Source organism: Cygnus olor, chromosome 3, assembly GCF_009769625.2.
Source record: "Cygnus olor isolate bCygOlo1 chromosome 3, bCygOlo1.pri.v2, whole genome shotgun sequence".
Taxonomy (NCBI): Eukaryota; Metazoa; Chordata; class Aves; order Anseriformes; family Anatidae; genus Cygnus; species Cygnus olor.
Window position 1 is genome coordinate 92049095 of NC_049171.1, and position 21698 is coordinate 92070792.

General features: G+C 40.0%; 1 protein-coding gene across 3 annotated transcripts in view; it reads left to right on the forward strand.

Moving 5' to 3' along the window:
- The window catches only part of PLB1 (phospholipase B1), an 88996-nt gene that overhangs the window by 48194 nt on the left and 19104 nt on the right, over window positions 1-21698 (forward strand). For all 3 annotated transcript variants that reach the window (XM_040550932.1, XM_040550931.1, XM_040550933.1), the window contains 14 exons: window positions 1734-1801; window positions 2821-2864; window positions 4103-4211; window positions 8017-8068; window positions 8202-8282; window positions 9425-9490; window positions 9851-9951; window positions 12120-12201; window positions 12672-12776; window positions 14538-14633; window positions 15766-15837; window positions 16540-16617; window positions 18621-18681; window positions 19393-19451. In XM_040550932.1, coding sequence (XP_040406866.1) covers window positions 1734-1801; window positions 2821-2864; window positions 4103-4211; window positions 8017-8068; window positions 8202-8282; window positions 9425-9490; window positions 9851-9951; window positions 12120-12201; window positions 12672-12776; window positions 14538-14633; window positions 15766-15837; window positions 16540-16617; window positions 18621-18681; window positions 19393-19451 — 1074 coding nt within the window. The remainder of the gene's footprint in view (window positions 1-1733; window positions 1802-2820; window positions 2865-4102; window positions 4212-8016; window positions 8069-8201; window positions 8283-9424; window positions 9491-9850; window positions 9952-12119; window positions 12202-12671; window positions 12777-14537; window positions 14634-15765; window positions 15838-16539; window positions 16618-18620; window positions 18682-19392; window positions 19452-21698) is intronic.

Consider the following 21698-nt stretch of genomic DNA (forward strand, 5'->3'; position numbering starts at 1 on the left):
AGCTGTTGTACCTAGATGTAAAGATCCAATAATTCGCAGATGATAATAGACCTAGCAGCTATAACAAGAAAGGTGTCAGTTCTCCTGCACTATGTTCTGCCCCCCCCCCCCGCATATATTCACATGATTTGGAACACAGACAAATCCTTTAAAGAGGTGTTTAAAAGGTTTGCTGAATTGGAGACAGAAGAGGTCAGATGTTGTTGAAATTAATGGGACTTAGTGCAAGCATTAGGGTCCAATGTTTCGAAGTTTTTATGAACAGGTACAGATCAGTGAACCCATCCTTTTCCCTCAGTTCTTTCTGGAATAGTGTGTGACTAAGGGATCTTGGAAAATAGCGTTGTATTTATTTTATCATTAATGGATGAACAGGGGTGAGAACCCTCTGCCTATCCGTTTCAGGAGATACTCAGAATGTTTATTTTTCTTGTTTTAACTCATAGCTAACTTCTTTACTGAGGTGTAGTTCTTGCTGAGGATGATTATCTTTGGCAGGCGGGAAGGAATATGTATCAAGATACAGACATCCTAAATTCTGATACACGTTTATGCCCAATTTTTTCCTACCAGACGAAGACTGAAGCTTTACAACCAGCTCATAGGAAATGTTGGGCAGAAAGACAGTTGAAATATAGGATCTCTGAATGTGAGCCTTAACAACAAAGACATGGTTTGTGCTTACAAACCATGAAGCCTTTACAACTGTCTGACAGGCATGTTGCTAAAACTTCTACATGCCCGAGGCTACCAAAATAAATAGCAGCATTTCTATGCAAACATGCAATGTTGATCAAAGCAAGATAGTTAGTATCCAGCTGCAGTTGCAATATTGCAATATCCAGGCCCCTGCAGGTGATTCTGCTTCTAAGTATATTCTGTAGAAACTGATAATAAGATCTGTTTTCATAGAAACAGCAGTTGTGCATTGCTGTCTGATCTGGACTTGGCCCATGCATAGTTATTCTGAACACCAATCTTCCATTAACTCAATAAAGCTTATATAGAGGAGAAAAAATGTATTAGTATGGTTTTAATCTGACGTATTAGTATGATTTAATCTGAAGTAGCAGAATCTGTGATTCTGTGATAGCAGCAAATAGTCTGCCTGGTATTGCGATATAGTCAAGTACTACCTAGTACCCAGATTTAACAAGAGACTAAAGCATCACAGCTGGCAGATACTCTGCTTCTGAATTCCCTTATTTTGTTAAAGAGGGAAGTAGTTGCCAGCTTGCCCTTCTTCAGTATAAGCGTAGAGGGTGCTTTCTTTCTTCCTGTTATACTACTATAAAACTCACCATTTAGCACATTACTTTTCAAATAAAGGTATTACAGTACTTCTTTCTGAGATATGTTTGTTTTCTGTGTTGAGTTTTATAGTGTTCCTTATTAACCTGAAAGCTTTATGGGGTTTTTTGAGATGTTTTCATCATTCTTGAGTAATGCAATGTAAATGAGTTTCTCAGCTCACCCAGACCTACAAGAAGAAAGCTTTTGTTTCACTGATTCGTCATTTATTTTGTGCATCATATACAATATGATGCTTGTAAATAATTACAGAAAGTATTGATGCATTTTTCAGGAGAAAAGTGGGGAAAAAACAGATGTCTTCTAAAGCTTGTGTAGAGTTGCATTCAAAAGTAAATAAAATGACTAATGTGTGAATTACTATTGTGCTTTAATTACTATTATGCTTTAATTTCATTGGGTTTATGAAATATAATGCCCAGGCTGGAACGGGAATTGCTTCATACAATCTCACAGATTTGGACACTGAATACCGGGGACTGTCATGGAGGTAAGTTTTCAGGCAAGGTGTTGAGAATATGTGCATTATTTCCTGTGCAAAATATTATCTTCCACATGTTCCAGGGCTTTCAGCTGTCAGAATGTGGAAAAAGATTTGCTTTCTGGCTAGCATTTCTTGCGTAGATCTATCAAGATCCAATATTTGTCACAAAGCTGGATTTACACAATGTTTTCAGCAATAGAGCTTCAGTTTGCATTTTAACTGCTCTCACGCTTTTATCTTCAACTACTTGTGACAGTTTAGAGTTTTATGGTGGGTTGGAGATCCACAAAACTGGAGAAAAATCACTGGAACAAATAAATTAGGCCATGTTGCTTTGAAGAGTTCTTCTCAAAGTTTGGTATTTCTGAACTTTTTGTAGAACTGTGAAAAACAGTTTAACTGCAGAACTTTTACCACATACAACAGAAAGTTGTAGAAGATGAAATTGGAGGTGGGATGACGATGTAGCTGAATTGACGTTGACTGAAGCAGTTCTGTGCTGTCCTATCCCCTCTACATAAGCCAGAGTTTGGCCTCAGCGTGGCCCAGCAATTTAAAAGCTGTAGAGAACATACTGCTATGCAGGAAGCCCAAAAAAGAGATAAAGGAGCTGATGCCTCAGCCATATGTCCCCTGAGGGACTGGCTGGTTGGTGCTGCCTTAGAGCGGCTTTGTGAGGCTGGAACTGGTCTTCAGGTCTGCCCTGAAATCTGTAGTACTTTACGGCTCAGTCATTCAAATATGTAGCTGTCTCAGGCATTTTCTGGTATTTCATAATGATTAACTGTGCCTCTGCAGAGCCGCATGCACATAAATTTTTCTGATGAGCAACTTTACCACCGAAACCTCAGCTATTTTCCCCAAAGCACTTGCACTTCTGTCCTTTCCAAGTAATATGATAGTTTGATAGTTACCAAATTAATAACCCTTCACCTTTTCTTATGAGGTATAGTAGGTTTTCTCTTTATATGTTGTCTGTGTCCAGCTAAGAGATGAGTGACTTGTATTTCTCTTTCTCATTTTAGTATTGGAGGGGATGCCTCATTAGAGAACGTAACAACTCTACCTAGTAAGTAAATGCTTTGCTAGATCTAGTTGGCAAGTCTGGAGAGAGGGAATGAGCTGATTCATAATAATTTTACAGAGAGCTCTAAGCCATTTGAGAGTAATTCACAGGACCTACCTTTCAAAGAAACAATATCCTAGGACTAATGAAAAAAAGTTTCCTTCATCAGTGAAACTGAGAAGCAGATAGAAAATTCTGTCCTTCCTTTTCCCTCTCCCTTCTCAAACTGCTTAGTGAGTGTTATTTGAATTTCTAAATAAGCTTGCTATGTCCATGCTTGTGGTATAATTAAAACTCACTTCTAATAAATACTCTACCACATTTTTTTTTTCCAAAAAGGGATGTTTGCAGAGAGCAGACCTCTTTGGTAAATATGTCTCACTAGCTATATACGTAACCTGAATGGAATAATTTTAACTTTTGTTTTCACTGAAACTTGCAACTTCTCGTAACTCAGCCTACTGTTAATGTAAAACCACTGGAGTTTCAGTTTGGATTAACTAAAATATATTTTCATCTGAAGAGGACTGATAAATTGTCCTTTTGTGTATTGCCCATTATTGCAAGTGGAATTTAACAAGAATATCATTAGAATGTCTTACTGATTGTTATAAGCAATTAATTGATTCACAAGGTACAACCTTTGACAAAGCCTTCACTAAAATGTGGTTAAATTCAGTCTTGGAGATTAAGGTAGCTTTTATGGTTTACAGTGTGACCATTTTCACACTCAGCTCAGAAATTTGCTGTCTGCCTCCTTCTGGAAATGACTATTGAGATCATAAAATGTGGTGGGAATTCACCAGAACCACGCATCTGAGGCTTTCTTCAAACTTGTCAGTAGTATGAGATGTTGCACAGTTGCGAAGTGGACCCAGGTCCTCTAGCTAAAAACAAGCTCCTGCTTTAACCCTCCTGGGTTAAAGCCCCTCTGAGGCTCATTTCACAAAGTCACCACTACATGACTGGGATGGTTTTAATTTAGACCTTAACAGCTACAACATGAGAGTGAGCTGGACGTGGTAGTCCTCAGTTCTGGTCAGCTTCTGGTGGCAGTGCAGGGTACAGCAAGCACGTGCTGTCTCATCACTGCTAGCTGGTTGTCCCTCTTGCTGCTCTTTGGTGGATGAAACGAATTGAGGCTGCAGCAGCTGCAATGTGCTGTCAAAACTGTGACAGTGCTGATCTCACTGGGCAGGGAACAGATATATTTTCTCTTCGTTGTCATCTTTCTATTTCAGACATCTTTCGAGAGTTCAATGCTATGATCAAGGGCTATTCAACTGGCACTGGGAATGAGAATGACTCGAATGCATTCCTTAACCAGGCAGTTCCCGGAGCAGAGGCTGAGTATGTAGCTTTTTGTTTTACTTTTGCAGGTGATGGATGCTTCATCTACTTCCCTTTCAACTATCTCAAATGCTGACACAACTTGCTCTGAACAGCAAGCAAAACAGTCTAGTTGGAGCTGAAAATTAGCTCAAAACATATTAAATGTATGGGCTTATTTCATACCATAACTTTCAAATGAAGCCAACAGTCCTGGTTATGAAATGCATAAACAAGAAATTGACAGAAACTGGTGGTGGTGGTTTCTACACTTTCTCTTCAACGTCCATTCATTTATCTATCTGTCTATAAATATCTTAGAGCATGGATGTTTTCAGAAAATGAACGTGCAGTGAATTGTTAAAGAGTTACTTGGAGAAAAACTGTATGAAGTCTCCCATAACTGGCCTCAGGCATCTGGATAGGCAGGCAAGAGTGGTTGAGAGAGAGGAAAAATCAGCTACAGTCTGGACTCCAGAGAAAAAAGAATTACTGATGGTCATGTGTAGCTTTTGGTGCATTGCAGACCTTGTGCAGTTGTAGTCAGTTCTGCAAATTTAATAGGAATTGTGTTGTCTTGCAGTCATCTGAATTTGGCTTTTTGATTTTAGTCACACCTGGGAGAGTGCAGGAGTTGAGCTTTGATATACTGCTTATCCTAGAAGTCCCTGGCTTCTTATTGAAAAAGTCAGTCCTATTTAATTAGCGAAACAGATGGCTGCTGGAATTCAGTCATAGTTTGGGCACAGATTTTGGCAGACTGTGCCTGGGTTTGACATTGTTAGCTGATATTACCCAGAACTCCATAATTTAATATTTTTTTTTGTTTGTTTAGAGAAAAAATAGTCTTACTTCTTAAAGAGGCCTTTCGAGTGACATTCAGAAGCCAAGTGGGGTGTCTGAGTTTGCTGTATCTAAGCAATGATTGTTAGGATTTATCAGGTATTGTTTATCACTTTCCTGCACACCTTGAGTAGCTTCTGACTCACACTAGTAATCTCAGTAAATGCTTGCATTTCCTGGCAGAAATGGTCTGCTGGGTCTCCTGACATATGTTACAGCCCCTCATACCTCAGAGAAGGGATTTTGTTTCCTAGTGATGACTGAACGTGTCTGTTTCTGTGTGTCAGTAAAACACTTGCAAGGATTATGGCTCTGATTGAGCCATTTATGAGAGTTTATCACCATGCTGCTAGATGCAGCATGTATTACTTGAGGTTTTGCTTGTTATAGGAAAGAATGAGATAGGTGGTTGTCTTACATTTTCTATCAATTAAATCCTAAAGTAAAGAATTCCTGTAAACTACTACAGCAATATCCCTGAACTTTGAGATGCCTCTTTTGGGGCTCTTTTCCATTGCATTGTGATGGATCTGAGGAGATATATGCATCCTAGTTTAATTATTGAAATGCATTGCAACATAAGGAAACATTTCTCCTGTTTTAGATACTTGGCCCTGGAATGATGATGCAGTCCAGCACTTATTCTTCAACACCTAAAAATATCTCTTTTCCTATTACCCAAAGGACAAAAATAGTCCATGAATGAAAGCTGATCCTGATATTTCAGAATTGCTACCTGGCCTGTCTCACTGCTGGGTGTTAGTCTGGAAACTTTTCCAGAGGTGCTGGGTCCTCTCTGAGAGGAGGTGGTTCTGCACCCTTACTAGCTTTTGAAGAACAGGAAAAAAAAAGTGAAACCAGTGGTGGCTTTGAAGAGCTATTTACTGAATGTAGCAGTGTAGACAAAACTTTCTTGATCCCACCCCCATTCATTGCCGAAGTGCTTAAGTACATGCTGGAGTTTAGGATGTATCTAAAGCATGTTGTTGAAGCAGGGCCTGGCTTACGTCTCTGATTGCACTTGAAAAAATGAGGCTAAGAACTTAAGACTGAGAGAACAAGTGACAGGAACTGTGAATATCTATTTCCCATTAGCAGACTTTCTGTTGATTAAGATCTAAATTTGGTGGAGGCTGCAGCTCAAGAATGGATGATTACTGCCACTGCTTCATTCAAAATGTTCAATCTTACTGACTGTGTTGGCTCAGGATGCATCAGCACTTCAGTGACTGCACAAGAAATGAAAGGTGTTGCAGACTGCCAGCTCAATAATGGATGTTTTCCTCTGCATTAATATTGAAGTCAATGCCCTAGCTTAGTATCCACAGTAAGACCAGAAGGAATTTTTGACCACTTGTGATAGTTTTGGGATATAAATAAGTAGGTTATGACTTTGGATAAGGGTAATGGTGAAGAGAACTACTACATCTGTGGGGTGCCTGTGTCACAAGTAGATGCATGACAGGGCTCATTCCCCATTAAATACTCTTATGTTAGTGCTAGATCAGTATTTGGTTAAAGAAGGGTGGTAAGAAATAACTCCTGTTCCTACAGCAAATACAGCACTACAAAGGAGAGCTACTCTCTCGTTATTGTACAAAACCAGTATCGTGCTTATTAATGTCATATGATATCCAGAGAAGGGCTATGAAACTGGAGAAGGGCCTGGAACACAAGTCTTGTGAGGAGCGGCTGAGGGAACTGGGGTTGTTTGGTCTGGAGAAGAGGAGGCTCAGGGGAGACCTCATTGCTCTCTACAACTACCTTGAAAGGAAGGTGTGAGGAGCTGGGGGTCGGCCTCTTCTCACAGATAACTAGTGATAGGACTAGAGGGAATGGCCTCAAGTTGGCCAGGGGAGGTTCAGGCTGGGAATTAGGAGAAATTTCTTCTCAGAAAGAGCAGTCAGACATTGGGACGGGTCGCCCAGGGAGGTGGTGGCATCACCGTCCCTGGGGGTGTTCAAGGAAAGGTTGGACGTGGTGCTTAGGGACATGGTTTAGTGGGTGATATTGGCAGTAGGGGGATGGTTGGACCAGATGATCTTGGAGGGCTTTTCCAACTTTGATTCTATGCTTCTATATACAGTCAGAGAAATGTTTGTAACAAGAACCTAGTGGCTGATGCAGCTCCAGAGCTGCCTGGAAGGCCAAGCTTTCTAAGCACTTTCTCTTTTCTATGCATATTTGAGTATCAACATGTCAGGGCAGTCAAACAAGGTTGAAGTGTTTAGCCAAGGTAACCCAGAATTAGTAGCAATTTCATATACACATGCATACGAACATACATATGCATTTGTATTTATACATATATATATATATGTTTGTGTATACATTCAAAAGAGAGAGGGTGTTAGCATAGCTATTGAAAAACAGCAAGGCTGTCATCTTGTGTAAGTGATCTTGAAAGTTGCTTGGATTTTTAATTTGCTTAGAAAGGTAGAGTGTGCTAAGCCGTTTTACACGATTGGAAATTAAGTATTGACTTGGGGTGCAGGCTACAGGAATGGGGGATGTGTACGCAGTGAACTCTGAAACATCTCAGCTTTACAGGGCTGGGTGAGCCGTGGTGCGTGCACAAACATTGCTCAAGAGGTCAGTTAAATATTGAGACTTGGGATTCCCTCCTCATTTTAGTACACGAGGAATAGATTGATAGTAGTCCATTTCTGAACAGGCCATCTGCTAACAAACGTGTTGCTGTGTCTGTCATTTTAGCTGCTAAGCAGTGTAATAGAAAGCTAAACTTATGGTTCCACATTAATTATTGAACTTGAGTAAAATCTGTATTCAAATCCAATTTGATGATGACTCTTCATAAAGATGTGAACATTTAATTTGATTACTGCAAAATGAGGATTACACTGCCTCATCGTTTAACTCTCCTGGTATCTGACAGCTCACAGATTTAAGGTGTCCAAAGAGCGTTAATGTTGTGTTCTCCATAAGGGTGTATCGTTCACTCATTGGTTGCTCTTCTTCACAGGCACTTACCAACCCAAGCAAGAACTCTCCTGAGACTAATGCAAACTGATTCTGTAAGTTGCCTGGGACTCTGATCTTACAGCACAAGAAGAAACAGGTGTTGCTTCACATGATAGATCTATCTGCAAAGATGCCAAGTGCATATCAAAGAAATTTGTGCTTACTATTTTCTTCTTTGTTACACAGAGAATTGACTTCAATGCTGACTGGAAAATCATAACCGTGTTTATTGGAGGAAACGATCTGTGCAACTATTGCAAGGACCCTGTGAGTATTAGAACCTGTCAACTAAAACCATAATGGGACTGTGATATCAGTATGTCAAGGGAAATCCACAGATCCTTAGAGCCTTCACAGAGATTATCAAAACAGGAGTACATACAATTCACAATTGAGGTTGCTGCAGACAGTGCCCTGATTAAAAAACAAACAAAAATACAACATTTACCAGCAACCAAGTAAGATGGTTGTGTTCTCTCTGGCTTACTCCAGGGTAAGAACCACTTTCTGTCTTTTCTGACCACAAACAAAAAATGGAAGGGAAGAAAAGCTTCCTTTGCCTGATCTGGTAACTGCTCTACTGCTAGCAAGGCCTCATTAGATATCCAAGAAAGAACTATACTGCTTTGAACTACCATCAGTCCAATCCTACAATGGTTGTCATCACCCCATAACTCGTATTGTAGGAAAGTGCTAGGGACAGGTGAGGTATGTATGAGGGAAGTTGCTGCAGTGCAGCAATTCATTTGAATTTTATGCTTCTCTGGATTGTGAAGAAGCCTTTAGGGCTGCTGTAAGGAGATCATGGGAGTTGAGTGGGCAGGTGATGGGGAGAGGCCACCTTTCTCTGTCAGATCTTACTCTCTGACTTTTAAATATGGAAATTTCCTGCAAGTGCTTTCAGTTCTCCTGAAACCACTTGTGTTTGGGAAATGTGCTGCTTCTGCAGTAGCCTTGCTAGGCATCTTTGCTGCTACCACCAAGTATTATAGCTTTATTTACAGCCGTGTCCTTGACTAGCAATGATTTCACCTGATTTTATGAGAGCTTATCAATTGGCTCTGAGCATGCCTGTGGCTGCCTGATTTATGCTTTTTAGCATGTGATCAGATTAGGTTCCTTCCCGTATCCTTATGTAAAGCACCCAGTGGACTGGTTAAACATACAGCTTAATATAGGTTTATTTTAAATAGGTTTATTTTAAATCCAAAATTTGACTGAGTCTTTCTATATTTTAGATTAATTGATATGCATAAAATTCTTGGCCTCTAGAAAGAAGCAAGAACATTCTCCTGACCACGGTGTTGTATGGCAGAAAAGGAAAAGAATTAATGTGATTCTTTATCCTCCCAACCCAAATGTCTTGTGTCCCCATTTAGCAATAATCTCTTCTGTTCTGTTTCTGTCAGGATCACTACTCAGCTGTAAATTTCACCAGAAGAATTCAAGAAACTCTTGATATTCTTCATGGACAGGCAAGTACTGTGAAATTGTCCTGGTGTTGTAGCTTATACTGGTGTATAATTGATTGATGGGTTTCTTCCATTTTGGTACCAAATGTGGTCTGCTGACTTTGATATGAGCAACTACTCATGTATTATCTGAGAGTAGTGAGATGCTGTTTGAAATGAGAGACAGCAGCATTGAACCATGGTTTTGGAAAAGGATCAACAGCCGAGTTGAAGTTTTGTGGGTTTTGTTGCTTTTTTTTTTTTTCTCCTCCCAACAAGGGAGAAAGGGAAGGGGCGTTGAATGTCTGGACTTTGGCTTAAATTAAGTGCACTGTGGGTTGTATAACCAGTTCCTTATAAGGTGAAGTCTGACTTTCCTTTCAGGTTCCAAAAGCTCTAGTGAATCTGGTTGAAGTGATGGACATCCTCCCTCTGAGACAGTTGTTTGTGGATACCCAAGTTCCGTGCCCCACTTACATGGCAGAGTAAGGCTTGTTTGACTTTCTTTCGTACTTGAACTTGTTTTTTGTGATGATAAAGCAAGTTCTTTTTCCATGCTCTTTTCATCATAGAGAAGTATGTCCATAGCACTACAGTTCTATGGGCATCTCATCCAGTGCTGATATCATCCTGCCCAATGGGGTTGCCTAATCTTGGCTTTGATCTAAGAGATTCCCAAGTACATTTGTTTTGTTGGCTGCAAGTATTCCAGGCAGCTCTTACACTAGTTTGTGACTATTGAGTATAAGTAATGGCAGGCCAGCGTTGGTGCACTGGCTCAGAGATGCTCCTTGGCAAAGTTTGAGTCTGGAGGACTGAGCTGCCTGTTTTAAACAGTAGGTTTTTTTTGTTTTGTTTTGTTTTTTGTTTTTTTTTTTTTTTCAATTTAGCTGAGACATATGAGGACTTCTGATGTTATAGTTAGATAAAACAAGGCACTTTGAGCTACTATTAAGAAGCAGAAGTTTAGGATTCCTGGGCTATGGCAACAATTGGTTTAGGATAAGAGTAAAAGCATGTGAGGCTGCTTAGATTAACACTGGAGAGATTAGAACATAACTGTCTAGTGATCGCATCAGAGAAGGCAAGGCTTGCATGGGATTTGGGGCTGGGACTAGAAAAGGGCTAGTAGCACTAGGATTTCATCCGGACCTGGGAAGGCTTACCAGCTTTTGGGTAGAATTAAGCTTGGTAGAAATGAGTGGTTTAAATTGTGCTTCTGGTTTTAGAAGGCAGTTACAGATCTCACTGTGACTCTAATGGTACAGGCTAAGGCAGCACATCAGATGATACATAAAATGAGCAAGGTGATGATATTCACTGGCAAGAAAGAGGCCTGGGCTCAGTATAAGAGGTCAGACTAAAGTAACAGATGTAGCCTTTCTGCTCCAGGATTGAGATGACAAGTTTAGGCTCTATGGAGTAGGGTTGCATTAAAGCTAAAGGTACATTTGTGGAACTACGCTTTGGTTTGGGCTGCTTGTGTTCCCTCCTAGGGCAGGTTAGGATAAAGCTCATGGGCTGGTTAAATTAGGACTTGCATAATAATTCCTTGGACTCTGGTTAAGATAGACGAGGATATGATCTGTAAATCAACTTGACTGAAGGCCTTCCTGGCTGAAAGCATTATGGTTCTGGCCTTTTCATGCTGCTATTAGCATAGATGTGTTTAATCCATAAGCCTGCTTACAATAGCTGAGACCTCAAAGTAGGGACACCTCAGAGTAGGGTTGCTCTTAATAGATCATTAGTTTTAGTGAAGCTTGGCTCACCTTATCTTGAGTTAATATTTAGGTACTTAGAACTCACTGGGCTACTGCTGCCATGGTCTCTTAGCTCTCAAGCTTACAAAATTTGCCAGACATGACTAGTTTGTAGTAACCTATGCTCCTGCATCTAAGGTTAAGAGTACAGATGGTTGTGCCCTAGAATTTAGAACTTAAAGACAAGGAGATCTTCTGTGCATTTCATTGAGGTTTGAACTGTAAGGTTTCCTGTGATACATAATGTATACTTCATTGTGCTTGGGTAAAAATTATTGATACAGGGTACCTCAGGATGGGGTTGAAGTCTACAAGTATTTGGATTTTATGGCATTTTGAGGGAATATGAAGTATTTGCAGTGTGGACAGCTATCTCCAGTTTCAGTGACTTTATTGTAATGAATAATTTACATTCTTTGCTGATCCTCCAAACAGGAACAAATTCTGTATCTTGGGAAGGCAAAAGGAACTGTCGATTGGAAAGGTATCAACTCAGAGATAATACAGGCAGTAAATTTCAAAGATCTCTTTTCTAGTTCCAGAGGGAATGGCATGCGTCTCTCTCTGTCAGGCTGCAGGGACTTTGGATGCCTTGAATGGGACAAACTGGCATTGTACAGTGTACCTCACCTTTATATGACTGGGGGTGAAACCAAACTGGTATTAGAGTAGTATCGTTCATGTGAGGCAGAAAATAATCCAAGGAAAATAAGCCAAGGTTTGAAATGGTAAACAATGGCATGGACAATAAGACACTTTCACAGAAATTCAAGTGTACAAATTTCCTTGTTGCTCCCATGTCATGAGGATGTTGGGTGGCAAAGGACGACTTGCATTCTAAAATATCTAATCCTCTCTGTTCTTGTTTTCTCCTCTAACCTCTCCCACAGTTATCTGTGTAGTTGTGTTCTCACAGGAGAAGAAAACTCAAAAAATTTAACGATGGTGAGGGAAGCTGCCAGAGCTTACCAGGTATGTTTATTAAGAGAGGTGCAGTTACTTTTCCTCCAGTTGAGATGAGCTTTTGATTACCAAGCAACCTGCCTGTTTATAGCAAATCATAGGGCCCTTCGGGGTAAAATATTACTATGAGCTAAGCAGGAGTTAATTTGATGTTATCCAGAACACCATGTGATGAAAACCAGAAGTAAATCTCTTCAGAAAAATAGTGTTTCCTAATACAGATGGACAGGTGAGAGTTCAGTCACCAAAATCCTGTCCCTCACAACTGCAGTGTTGTGTTGCAGCCTTCTCAGCCATTTTTACAAGGCTTACCTTTTGCCAAGGTCTCTGTCTATTTCAGTTAACAAGCAGAAGCTTCCTAATGAATCTTGGGCTCTCTCTAAAAGAAAGAAACAAAAATGCAAACAACAACAACAACAAAACAGTTTTTATGCAGAGATGTTGATGGGTTATTGGTGGCTGTTTTTGGTTTCTTACAGCTTGGTGTTCAGGGACTGGTGGAGTCTGGCAGATATGACACTCATGAAAATTTCACAGTGATCATTCAGCCCTTCCTCCAAAATCCAAAGATTCCTCTTGGTCAGGTATAGTCTAAAGAGACTTCCGTATGCAAAGAACTAAATGTGGGTATCTAACCTTTACAGAAAGTATGCAAAATAGTTTCAGCTTGTCATGTGCTTTTCTTATTAGAACTTGTTGATTTTTAGTACAATAGATTAGATTTCTTTGTGTAGATATCTGCTCTTTGTTTTACATATTGTTCTGTCAGTATGAATTGCTTTTTTGGACAATGAATCAAAACCTGAATTAAGAGGTTGGTTTGTATATGTTCTCAAGGATATGTAAATATAAAGAAAAATATAGTGTGATTAATAAAAGATGGAGATATTAAGTTACAGTCCTTTAAAGCAACCTAGCTGCATTGCTCACTGAAGACTAGAACATCGTCTCCTCTTCATGTCCCATAACTTATGTGGCTGACAGAAAGAAAAGTTTTCGTATGATTTAGAGGAAATAGTAGTTTTATGTAGTGAGCCCTTTTTCCTGTTATTGGCAACTATATTTCAGTTCCTTGAATAAGTCCCAGCAAGCTATGAATCTAGGAAGTGATCTGTACCTTCTCTGAAACTGAAACTCCACTTGCTAATTTTCACGTAGATCGGTGCTTCCTTCTCTCACCTGGAAGTAAATGCAGATACAGCGAAATATTTAACAGGGTTTGCCTTAGTATTATTGAACCAGTAGCTAGTGATAAGTTTGAAGAGTTTCAAATACTGCTACAGATAAAACTCTTGAATTTAGAAAACTGGTTGAAAACTTCACAGGTGAAAAAAACAAACAAACCAAGCTTTTATTTTTTATTTTTTTGATGAAGCTGGCTCCTGTGAAAAGCCATCCTTAGGGGTTTTGGTACTAAGGTGAGGAACACAAAAATAAAAATAGGAGAAGCAAAATGTTTCTGAACTTTTTTTTTATAGTCTCACAAGCATTAGCTGAGATTTTAAGGAAGTTCAGGGTGTTGTCTTTTCTTAACTCACACAAAATTCAGATGTTCCTGAACTGAAAACTCTGCCTCTAAACTTGGCAAAAGACCGCATATAGACCCAAGTGCTGGTAATCATCCTCATTAGTTTGCTCAAACACACTGAATCAAAAACCTGCTCAAGTTTTGGGGGAGGACTGCTCTGAACAACAACAAAAAAATGTTATTTCAGTTATCTGTGATCTAAACTCGTTCTTGTCTCAATATTCACATGAAAGCCAAGGTATTTAAATATCCAAGCCTTACCTCCTCCAGATGTCCCAGTATCTGTATTAAAGTACAGCTGTGCTTGGAAAGGAGACTGGTCAGTTTGACTGCCTTCTCTCAAGCACTTGTTTTTTGCTCCTTTCAAGCTTGCAGAACTGACACAACTGTGAGAAGATGGATGGCTTCTGTTCCTTCTGGTACAATGTCTATTAAAAATACTCATTCACATGCAAAGGTACAGCAGAGCATAATCATGCCGAGGCAGCCTGTTCTGATGTTGTGCCAAGGAGAGGATCCCATTTTTATCACAGAACCCAGAGAGAGACTAGATACCAAACTCAAAATGGTGTTTTTGCTGCTGCTTTCTGGATCTGTCCTTGGAAGCACATAAGCATTTCTAGCTAGGTTTTCTGGTGGCTAGTGGACCTGCTGAAGCACACTTTATATCACCAGTTGATGAGGCTTTCCACATTGGAGTGGCAAGAACAAGTAGAGTGAACCTCCTGCTACTGGCTCAGATCTGGCCTCAGCAATCTGAAGTTGGAGCTCTGTGAGTTCTTCTGCACTTACAGGTACTTTATTCTTTCACCTGTAGGACGGGCATCCTGATGTCTCCTACTTTTCACCTGACTGCTTCCATCCAAACCAGAAAGGCCATTCTCAGCTTGCCAGGGCTCTCTGGAATGCTCTGGTAAGGTGACAGGCTTTGCATACAACACAGTCTTTAGCTAGACCTGGCTACCGTTAAGGTTATGTAATAAACATTGCAATGAAGTCCTAGATAACTCTGTAACATGGTAATAGGTCCCCAGCATTTGTTTCTTCTTTTCTAGTCAGATACCCTCAAATTTCTGCCTGCTCACAACCTAGAAGCTCTTGCCTCTTAGATTCTGTGGGGAAGGGAGGGGTGCTGTAAGTGCATGATCAATCAGTCATGATTTCAGCTGAGCAGCTTGAAATCTATTTCACCCATTGTCATGAAAGTCAGGATATTTACTAAGGATGATGTTTCTATGGGCTGATATGAGAAACCACCAAATAAAGAATTGTGACTACATATGCCAATTTAAAATGGATTACTTAAAAGTGTTTTGAATCCTTGTATTTTGAGAGTCTCACTAGGAATTAAAGTAGCTTTAATTCAGTTTAGCTTTACTACCTTTGAAAATGAATAAAACTTGGTAGCAGTGAGTCATAAAAATTGGTTAAGCAAACTCATTTTACTTAGGGTTGTAGTGCAGTAGGAGTATGCATGCAGTCCAAGGCAGTATCTTAGATCCCAAATGGTAACTTCTTTATACTTTGGGGTAATGTCTTAGCTAAAATGATTGCCTGCAATCATCAAGCAGTACCTCTAATTAAATTTTGTTTAATCTTCTACATATAAACAGCCTTTTGTTGGAGTTGCCATCGTGCAACTTAGCAATAAAAACTGAGGGACTCTTAGTGTCTTCTCTTTTATGCAAGAGAACAGAGTTTACAACCTCGCCTTCTGGCAAAAGTCCAAGGTACTTCATGTGCCTGCCAAAATCATCCTGGAGTTTAAGCTGATCCAGCATAGCTCTCTACTTCCCTTTTTAAACTTCTTTCTAGAGTTGCTGTTTTGTTGCTCAGTTGCCATGTTCCTTCTGAGGAGCAAAGGCATTTCAGCCTTGGATAAATCAAGGTCTGTAAATGCAGGCAGTTTAAAAAAAAAAAGTTTTAAAAAAATAAAAACCTGAAAGGTGTGTTTAGATTCTTTTGGATAGAATTGTTATACAAATGTAAGATGAGCTGAGACAGCTACAAACTTTTGCTTATTTATTTATTTTTGTCCATCCTAGTTACAGCCTGTAGGCCAGAAAGCTGACTCATTTGACTTCATGGTTGACGCTGTCCTCAGCTGCCCGACTCAGGTAAATATCCCCATGTTGTGGAAGCTGGGTATCAGGCAGACCTACGTGCTTGTGCAGCCTGCAGACAGCAGGGGTTCAGTATGTCTGGGGCAAGTTTGCTGAAAACTTTCCTCCTCTGCTTACCTCTGAATGAGCAGGTGCCGTCAATGTACCTGCTCTGGTATCCCTCGGCCTTTTATTGTGCAGTGAATGCTGACTGAGAACGTGCTGATTTGTGTGTTTTCAGTTTTAGCCTAAACAAATGTGCCTTTCTTCATTAATGCAGCCTCCATTAGTAGGGGACAAAACCAACTATGCAGTCTGTACAGCCTCTTTTGGAGGGAAGAGAGTGCCATAGAGTAGTCAATCTTTTATTCCCCTCTGCTGACACAGGTCGAGGTTTCTCCAGAGCTTACATCAGTGTCTTTTGAAAGAATTAAACAGCCAATAATGTTTAATAATTTGTGGAAAGCTTAGGAGAGGGGAATGTTAAATTGCTAATCAGGATCTGGCATATGTCATTTTTGCCATAAGGTGCTAAACAAAAATCTTGCTTCTGAATTTTAAAGTAAGGAGCATGGTTTCAAAATATAGATACCTCTTTTGCAGCTTAGACAATTACTTTTTTGGTTTTTCTTGATGTCACTTGCTCTGGATTGTGCCGTGTTTTTTGCCTAATCTCTCTCTCTCTCTTTCTTTTTTTTAATTTCTTCTTTCTCCCAGGCTACACCCTTCCTGGCAACATATAAAAATAGCAACTACACCCATCCAACTGTGGTTCCCACCAGTGAGCCAGCAGAGGTAACTGTTGCATACTTTGCTGCATTTTAGACAAACTACGCAAAACGGTCCCTGTTTGGTGACTGTTCACACATTATCCTGAATTTATAAATGTGATAACCTATTAGCAGTTTTCAGACAGAGAAGTCTATCTTGGATTGCATTGTTTTCTATGTAAATAAATGTTAAACTCTTCTTTTCCCAAAAAGCAGACAAAATTAATTGTATCAATTGGTGCAATTGTATTGAAAATTTTCTCTACAGTTAGTCACCCAAGGTGCATCATTAATGCATCCCTAACAGTAGGGCAAGAGAACTTAGGATCCTGAGTACCCAAATGATCTGAGGACTCTTCTTGAGCCACTGTACTTCCATGCACTCAAGTGTGCTCAACCTGCAGAGGGCAGTCATCTTTACTTATTGGATTTGCTGCCAGCTGCAGAGGAGGTGACGGGGATTGGTCCTCCAAAGGATTCACTTTCCATGATGACTGAGCAACTACCACAGGGCAGATTAAACAAACTGCAGAAACAAACTTTGTGTAGGACTTGAAGAAATGGGGCAGTAACTTGCTCTTGACAAATGGTTGCTGGCACACAGATTTTCTGCAAGGGTTGCTCTGTTTTGGTGATACAAGTATGGTTGGGGATGGCAGTCAAAGTGGACTGGGGATAGTTGGACATACCAGGGGTCCTCATACCTAACTAAATTATGAAAATCTCTGTGAGTCTTGAGGGCTGCAAAGAGCAACCGCTAATATTGTTTCAATGAGCCATAGTTTGCAATGTTGAAATAGGATTTTTGTTTGTAGAGCTAAAATTATACCTTTAATGGATAATTCTTGCACTTACTGAATCTCAATGGCAATAGCTTTTGAAGTGATAAAGTAAAGAAGCAGTAGAGAGAGTAAAAGAACAGGTTCCTCTCTGATCTAAAAATACTCTCAGCAGTCCTTTCTAACTTCTGGAAGCATCCTTTAACTAGCTGGTTGATAGTAGAGCCTATTACACCATTATATAGGAGAACAGACACATTTGTCTTGACATTTTTTAATAATATCTGTCCTTTCTGAAGACCACTGGTCTGTGTAGTTTTTCTCTGAAAGGTGGAATTGTACAATCACAGAATAATTCAGGTTGGAAGGGAACCTCAAGGCATCCCTAGTCTAACCTCCTGCTCTAAGTAGGGTCAGGTCTGAGATCAGTATAAGCAGATATCTTTGCTCTTACAGGGACTGCCCATTACAACAGCTATAGTCTTTCACTCACTGCCATCTTAGCTAACATTTGTGCTTACTACCGAAGAGCATGGGCAACACCTTCATCAGATACCTCTGCTGGTGAATCAAGATATCAGTGATGTGTGGTTGCCTTGGTTTCATTATTGGCGGAATAAACATAATAGCTATGATACCTCCTACAAATGTATGGTAAAATCTGAGGCTGACAGTTCTGTTTTCTGAAACATCAGAGGGTTCAAATTCTCTTAAAATTTTATGTTCAGTGAAACAAGCAATTTTTGAAAGCTTCCAGGAAAAGAATAGGGATGTACACAGGAAGTAGTAATAATGTAGTACGTGAATATAATGTAACTTTTGTTTACTTCTGTTTTCTTTGGATTTACATCTGGTATCTCTTTAGACAGAGTGGTACTTCAGACCTGAAGACCCTACCTCCTAGGTCATGGACAAAACACCCAGGCTATAGAGGAGGGAAAAAAATATATCCTTCTTATGAAGCCTTTGTTATAAGCAATATTTCTAGATGACATGTTTTGGCTAGAAAATGTCACCAAAAGTTATTGATGTTTTGACAGCACTCCACAAAGAAGAGGACAGGCTGGTCTTAAAGGTCTTTTCCCACCTAAATGATTATATGATTCTATGACTCTTCAGCTGTATAGGCACCAAAATAGGATCTATTTTTGAATTTGGTTTTGCCCTTTACTGCACAATTAAACTATATATGTATTCCACATTGTCTTCTAACCATAACATGGCACAATTTGATAAACTCTCATTTCAGAACTGGGGCAGTGACCTGTCTTGTTCGGAACAGACTCCATCCAGTCGTGTCCCAACATCAGGTGAGAGTGACCTCATGAGCTAAAATCCCGAATAGGAAAGATTTCACCTTTTTTTGTTTGTTTGTTTTTGTTTTTTCAAGATCAATAAGATCTTGAAACTGCAAATCTTAGATAGAAAGTAAATAATAAAAGCTAATATATTTAACTGCAAAGCAGGAAAGTCCATCCTGCCATACGTGACAAGCTTTACAACACAGCAGGTGTGCTCTCTGTGGATAAATACAATTATGTTTATCAAATCCATACATTATATATAGCAACATGGCAGATTAAAATTGCCTAGGTTGGTTAGCAGCTCAGCAGGTGTGATTTACCTGGTGAGCCTTGTCTGATAGGAAGCACAGTAGCAGTGCTGTTCATAACTGGGAGGTTTTATGGGCAGATTGCTAATGGGAAGTATTGATCTACGACCCAAACCTTAGAAACCCTAAGCATATCTAATCCATTTTCACTCTTTTCCTACATATGAAAAGCTGTTTTAAAGTCTATGTATTTACTTGTTGGTTGAGTATACTGTTGCAAGCAAATGGCAAGAAGTTTTGCCTTTTGCCTAGCGGGTACATAGAACTTGAGGCTCATTCTCCCTAAAAGTCTGTAAAAATACCATCAGGTTGGAACTAAAGACTTGGACCTTTATTCTGCTATTTATTCTGATAAATAGTATTTTGTGTCAGTTATCATTAATCATGATTCTTCTCCTACCTCTTTTAGTACATGAGCTACAACCTGCTGATATCAAAGTTATTGGCGCACTGGGAGATTCCCTGACTGTAAGTACTGCTGTATAGCCGGGTTTAGAATGAGAAGAGTAGGTGTCAATTTCTACCTATACACGGTCATGTCAGGCAGAAAGCAAACTGCTTTGGCTTGGCAAAGCAAAGCTCATCTACCTGTGCCCCTTTGAGAAGAAATAGCCTGAAGGGATCTGAGTGACACTGGCAATTGTGTAATCCAGTAATGAATAATTCAGGCCAGGACAGAAATGGGATCATATTCTCCATTGCACAGAATCTATTCAAGTGTTTTTGAAAAGGAAGAGGTCTCCCTTATAGTAGTAGTATTTTCTGACATAAGAACAAGCAAGAGACATTTTTTATGCAATAAAAAATTGCTGTAAATTGCTGTCTTGCTGTAAATTCCTATGGAAATAACTGATAGCTGACCAAAGTGCTTCTCTCCTGAGACAGTTCTGACACTTCAGTATATCAGAATTTTGCTTTCAGCTGTTGCTTCCTGGATTAGGCACCTTTCAGTTAAAACTATGATGTATATCATGTATTGAGAAATGCACATTGAAAAGAAAGAATCATCATAGAAAATAAAGGCCCCAGAAAAAGAATAACAGGAAATACTGCAGATCTGCACTGAAGTTTTTTGAGGAAAAGGTTCCAAAGTTACACAGCACTACAGAATTGTTCTGGCATGGGATGAAGGCAAATATTGGTGTCAACATGAATTGTAACTCCTGAGCTAAACGGGTGCTCATTCTAGCAGCTTCAGCTCCTGTAGAGTTCAGAAGGAGTTGAATGGACTAAAGCCTTCAAATGGTCAGGCTTATCAACTGGCAGGTGTGCATGTCTTCACCTCCTCATTAACGCTGAAAACTGATTTTGGTGTTCCTGATGTAATCCTGGCTTCCTGCCTGCTGAGCTTTGAGCTTTTCTTAGAAGACCTCAGTAATGATCCTGCAAGCCTCCCTCCTATCCATGGCTACAACACTTAAAATTAATTGCTTGATTTCCTCCCCCTAGTGCACACATCTCTTCTTCAAATTTTCATTCTTCAGTACGTGAAATTTCTCAGAGATGCCTAATAATAAGGGCCAGACTCTGATGCTTGAGGACTTTGTCTCAACAGCTGAGCAAGGCAATTTTCTTATTGCTATTATTCACGAGGTTCTTATTAGTTGCCATTGCTGCAGAAAGGTGTGACATTTTTTATGGGAAGTAGTGCTGGTTGGGGCTGAGGCTGGGGGGGGAAGGACACAAATAGAGTATTCCTCACACACACACATTTGCGCACAAAAGAAAGTCTATTATAGCCAGCAGCAACACCTACTTTGTACTTCATAACCATCCCTGGTGCAGAGGGACTGCAGCAAAGATCTGTCTTGGTCCACTAAGGCACTGATTTCTTCCTCCTGGTATTTCCCAGAGGAGTCCTGAATACAGTCACTATTCAGGGCTGTATTGATACCATGAAGTTGTGGTTTAACCAAGAAGGCAGCTGAACACAGCACAGCTGCTTCACTCCCCCCTCCTCATTCCTTGTAGGATGGGGGATAGTACTGAAAAAGGCAAAAGTGTAAGAACTTGTCCGTTGAGATAAGAACAGTTTAATGAGAAAAGAGGAGAGGGAAGAATAAACAGAACCCAAGCAAGTGCTACACAAATCAATTGCTCACCACCAGCCAACCAATGCCCAGCCAGTCCCTGAGAAACAGCAGCCCCCCCAGCCAACTGCCCACATACTTATTTTTCAGCCTAACACCACATGGTATGGGACATCCCTTTGGCCAGTTTGGGTCAGCTGTCCTGGTTGCATCCCTTCCCAGGTTCTTGTGCACACCCAGCCTCCTCACTAGCAGGGCAGTATGGAAAGCAAAAAGGCCCTGATTCAGTGCAAGCACTGCTCTGCAACAACTAGAACACTGGGGTCTTGTAAATGCCATCTTCACCCTAAAACACAGCACCATACCAGCTACTATGAAGAGAATTAACTCTATCCCAGCTGAAATTAGGACACGTGGCTTTTTGAGGAGTACAAACTGAAATTAAACCATTAATAAACTATAAAGCTGCAGAAGAACTCGTTTTCATTATTACTGTGCTGAATGTGAGTCAAGGTGCTGACCTTGGTAGAAGGTTGTTGGTTTTTTTTAATTAAATAAACTTCTTATCCCAGTCCTGTGAGCACTCAAATCCATCACCAATTTCTTTGTTATGGTGGCTTTTCTTCATACTAAATAATAATAATAGTAAAGTTCACCCTGCAAGAAGGCTGTTCTCAGTCTAGAT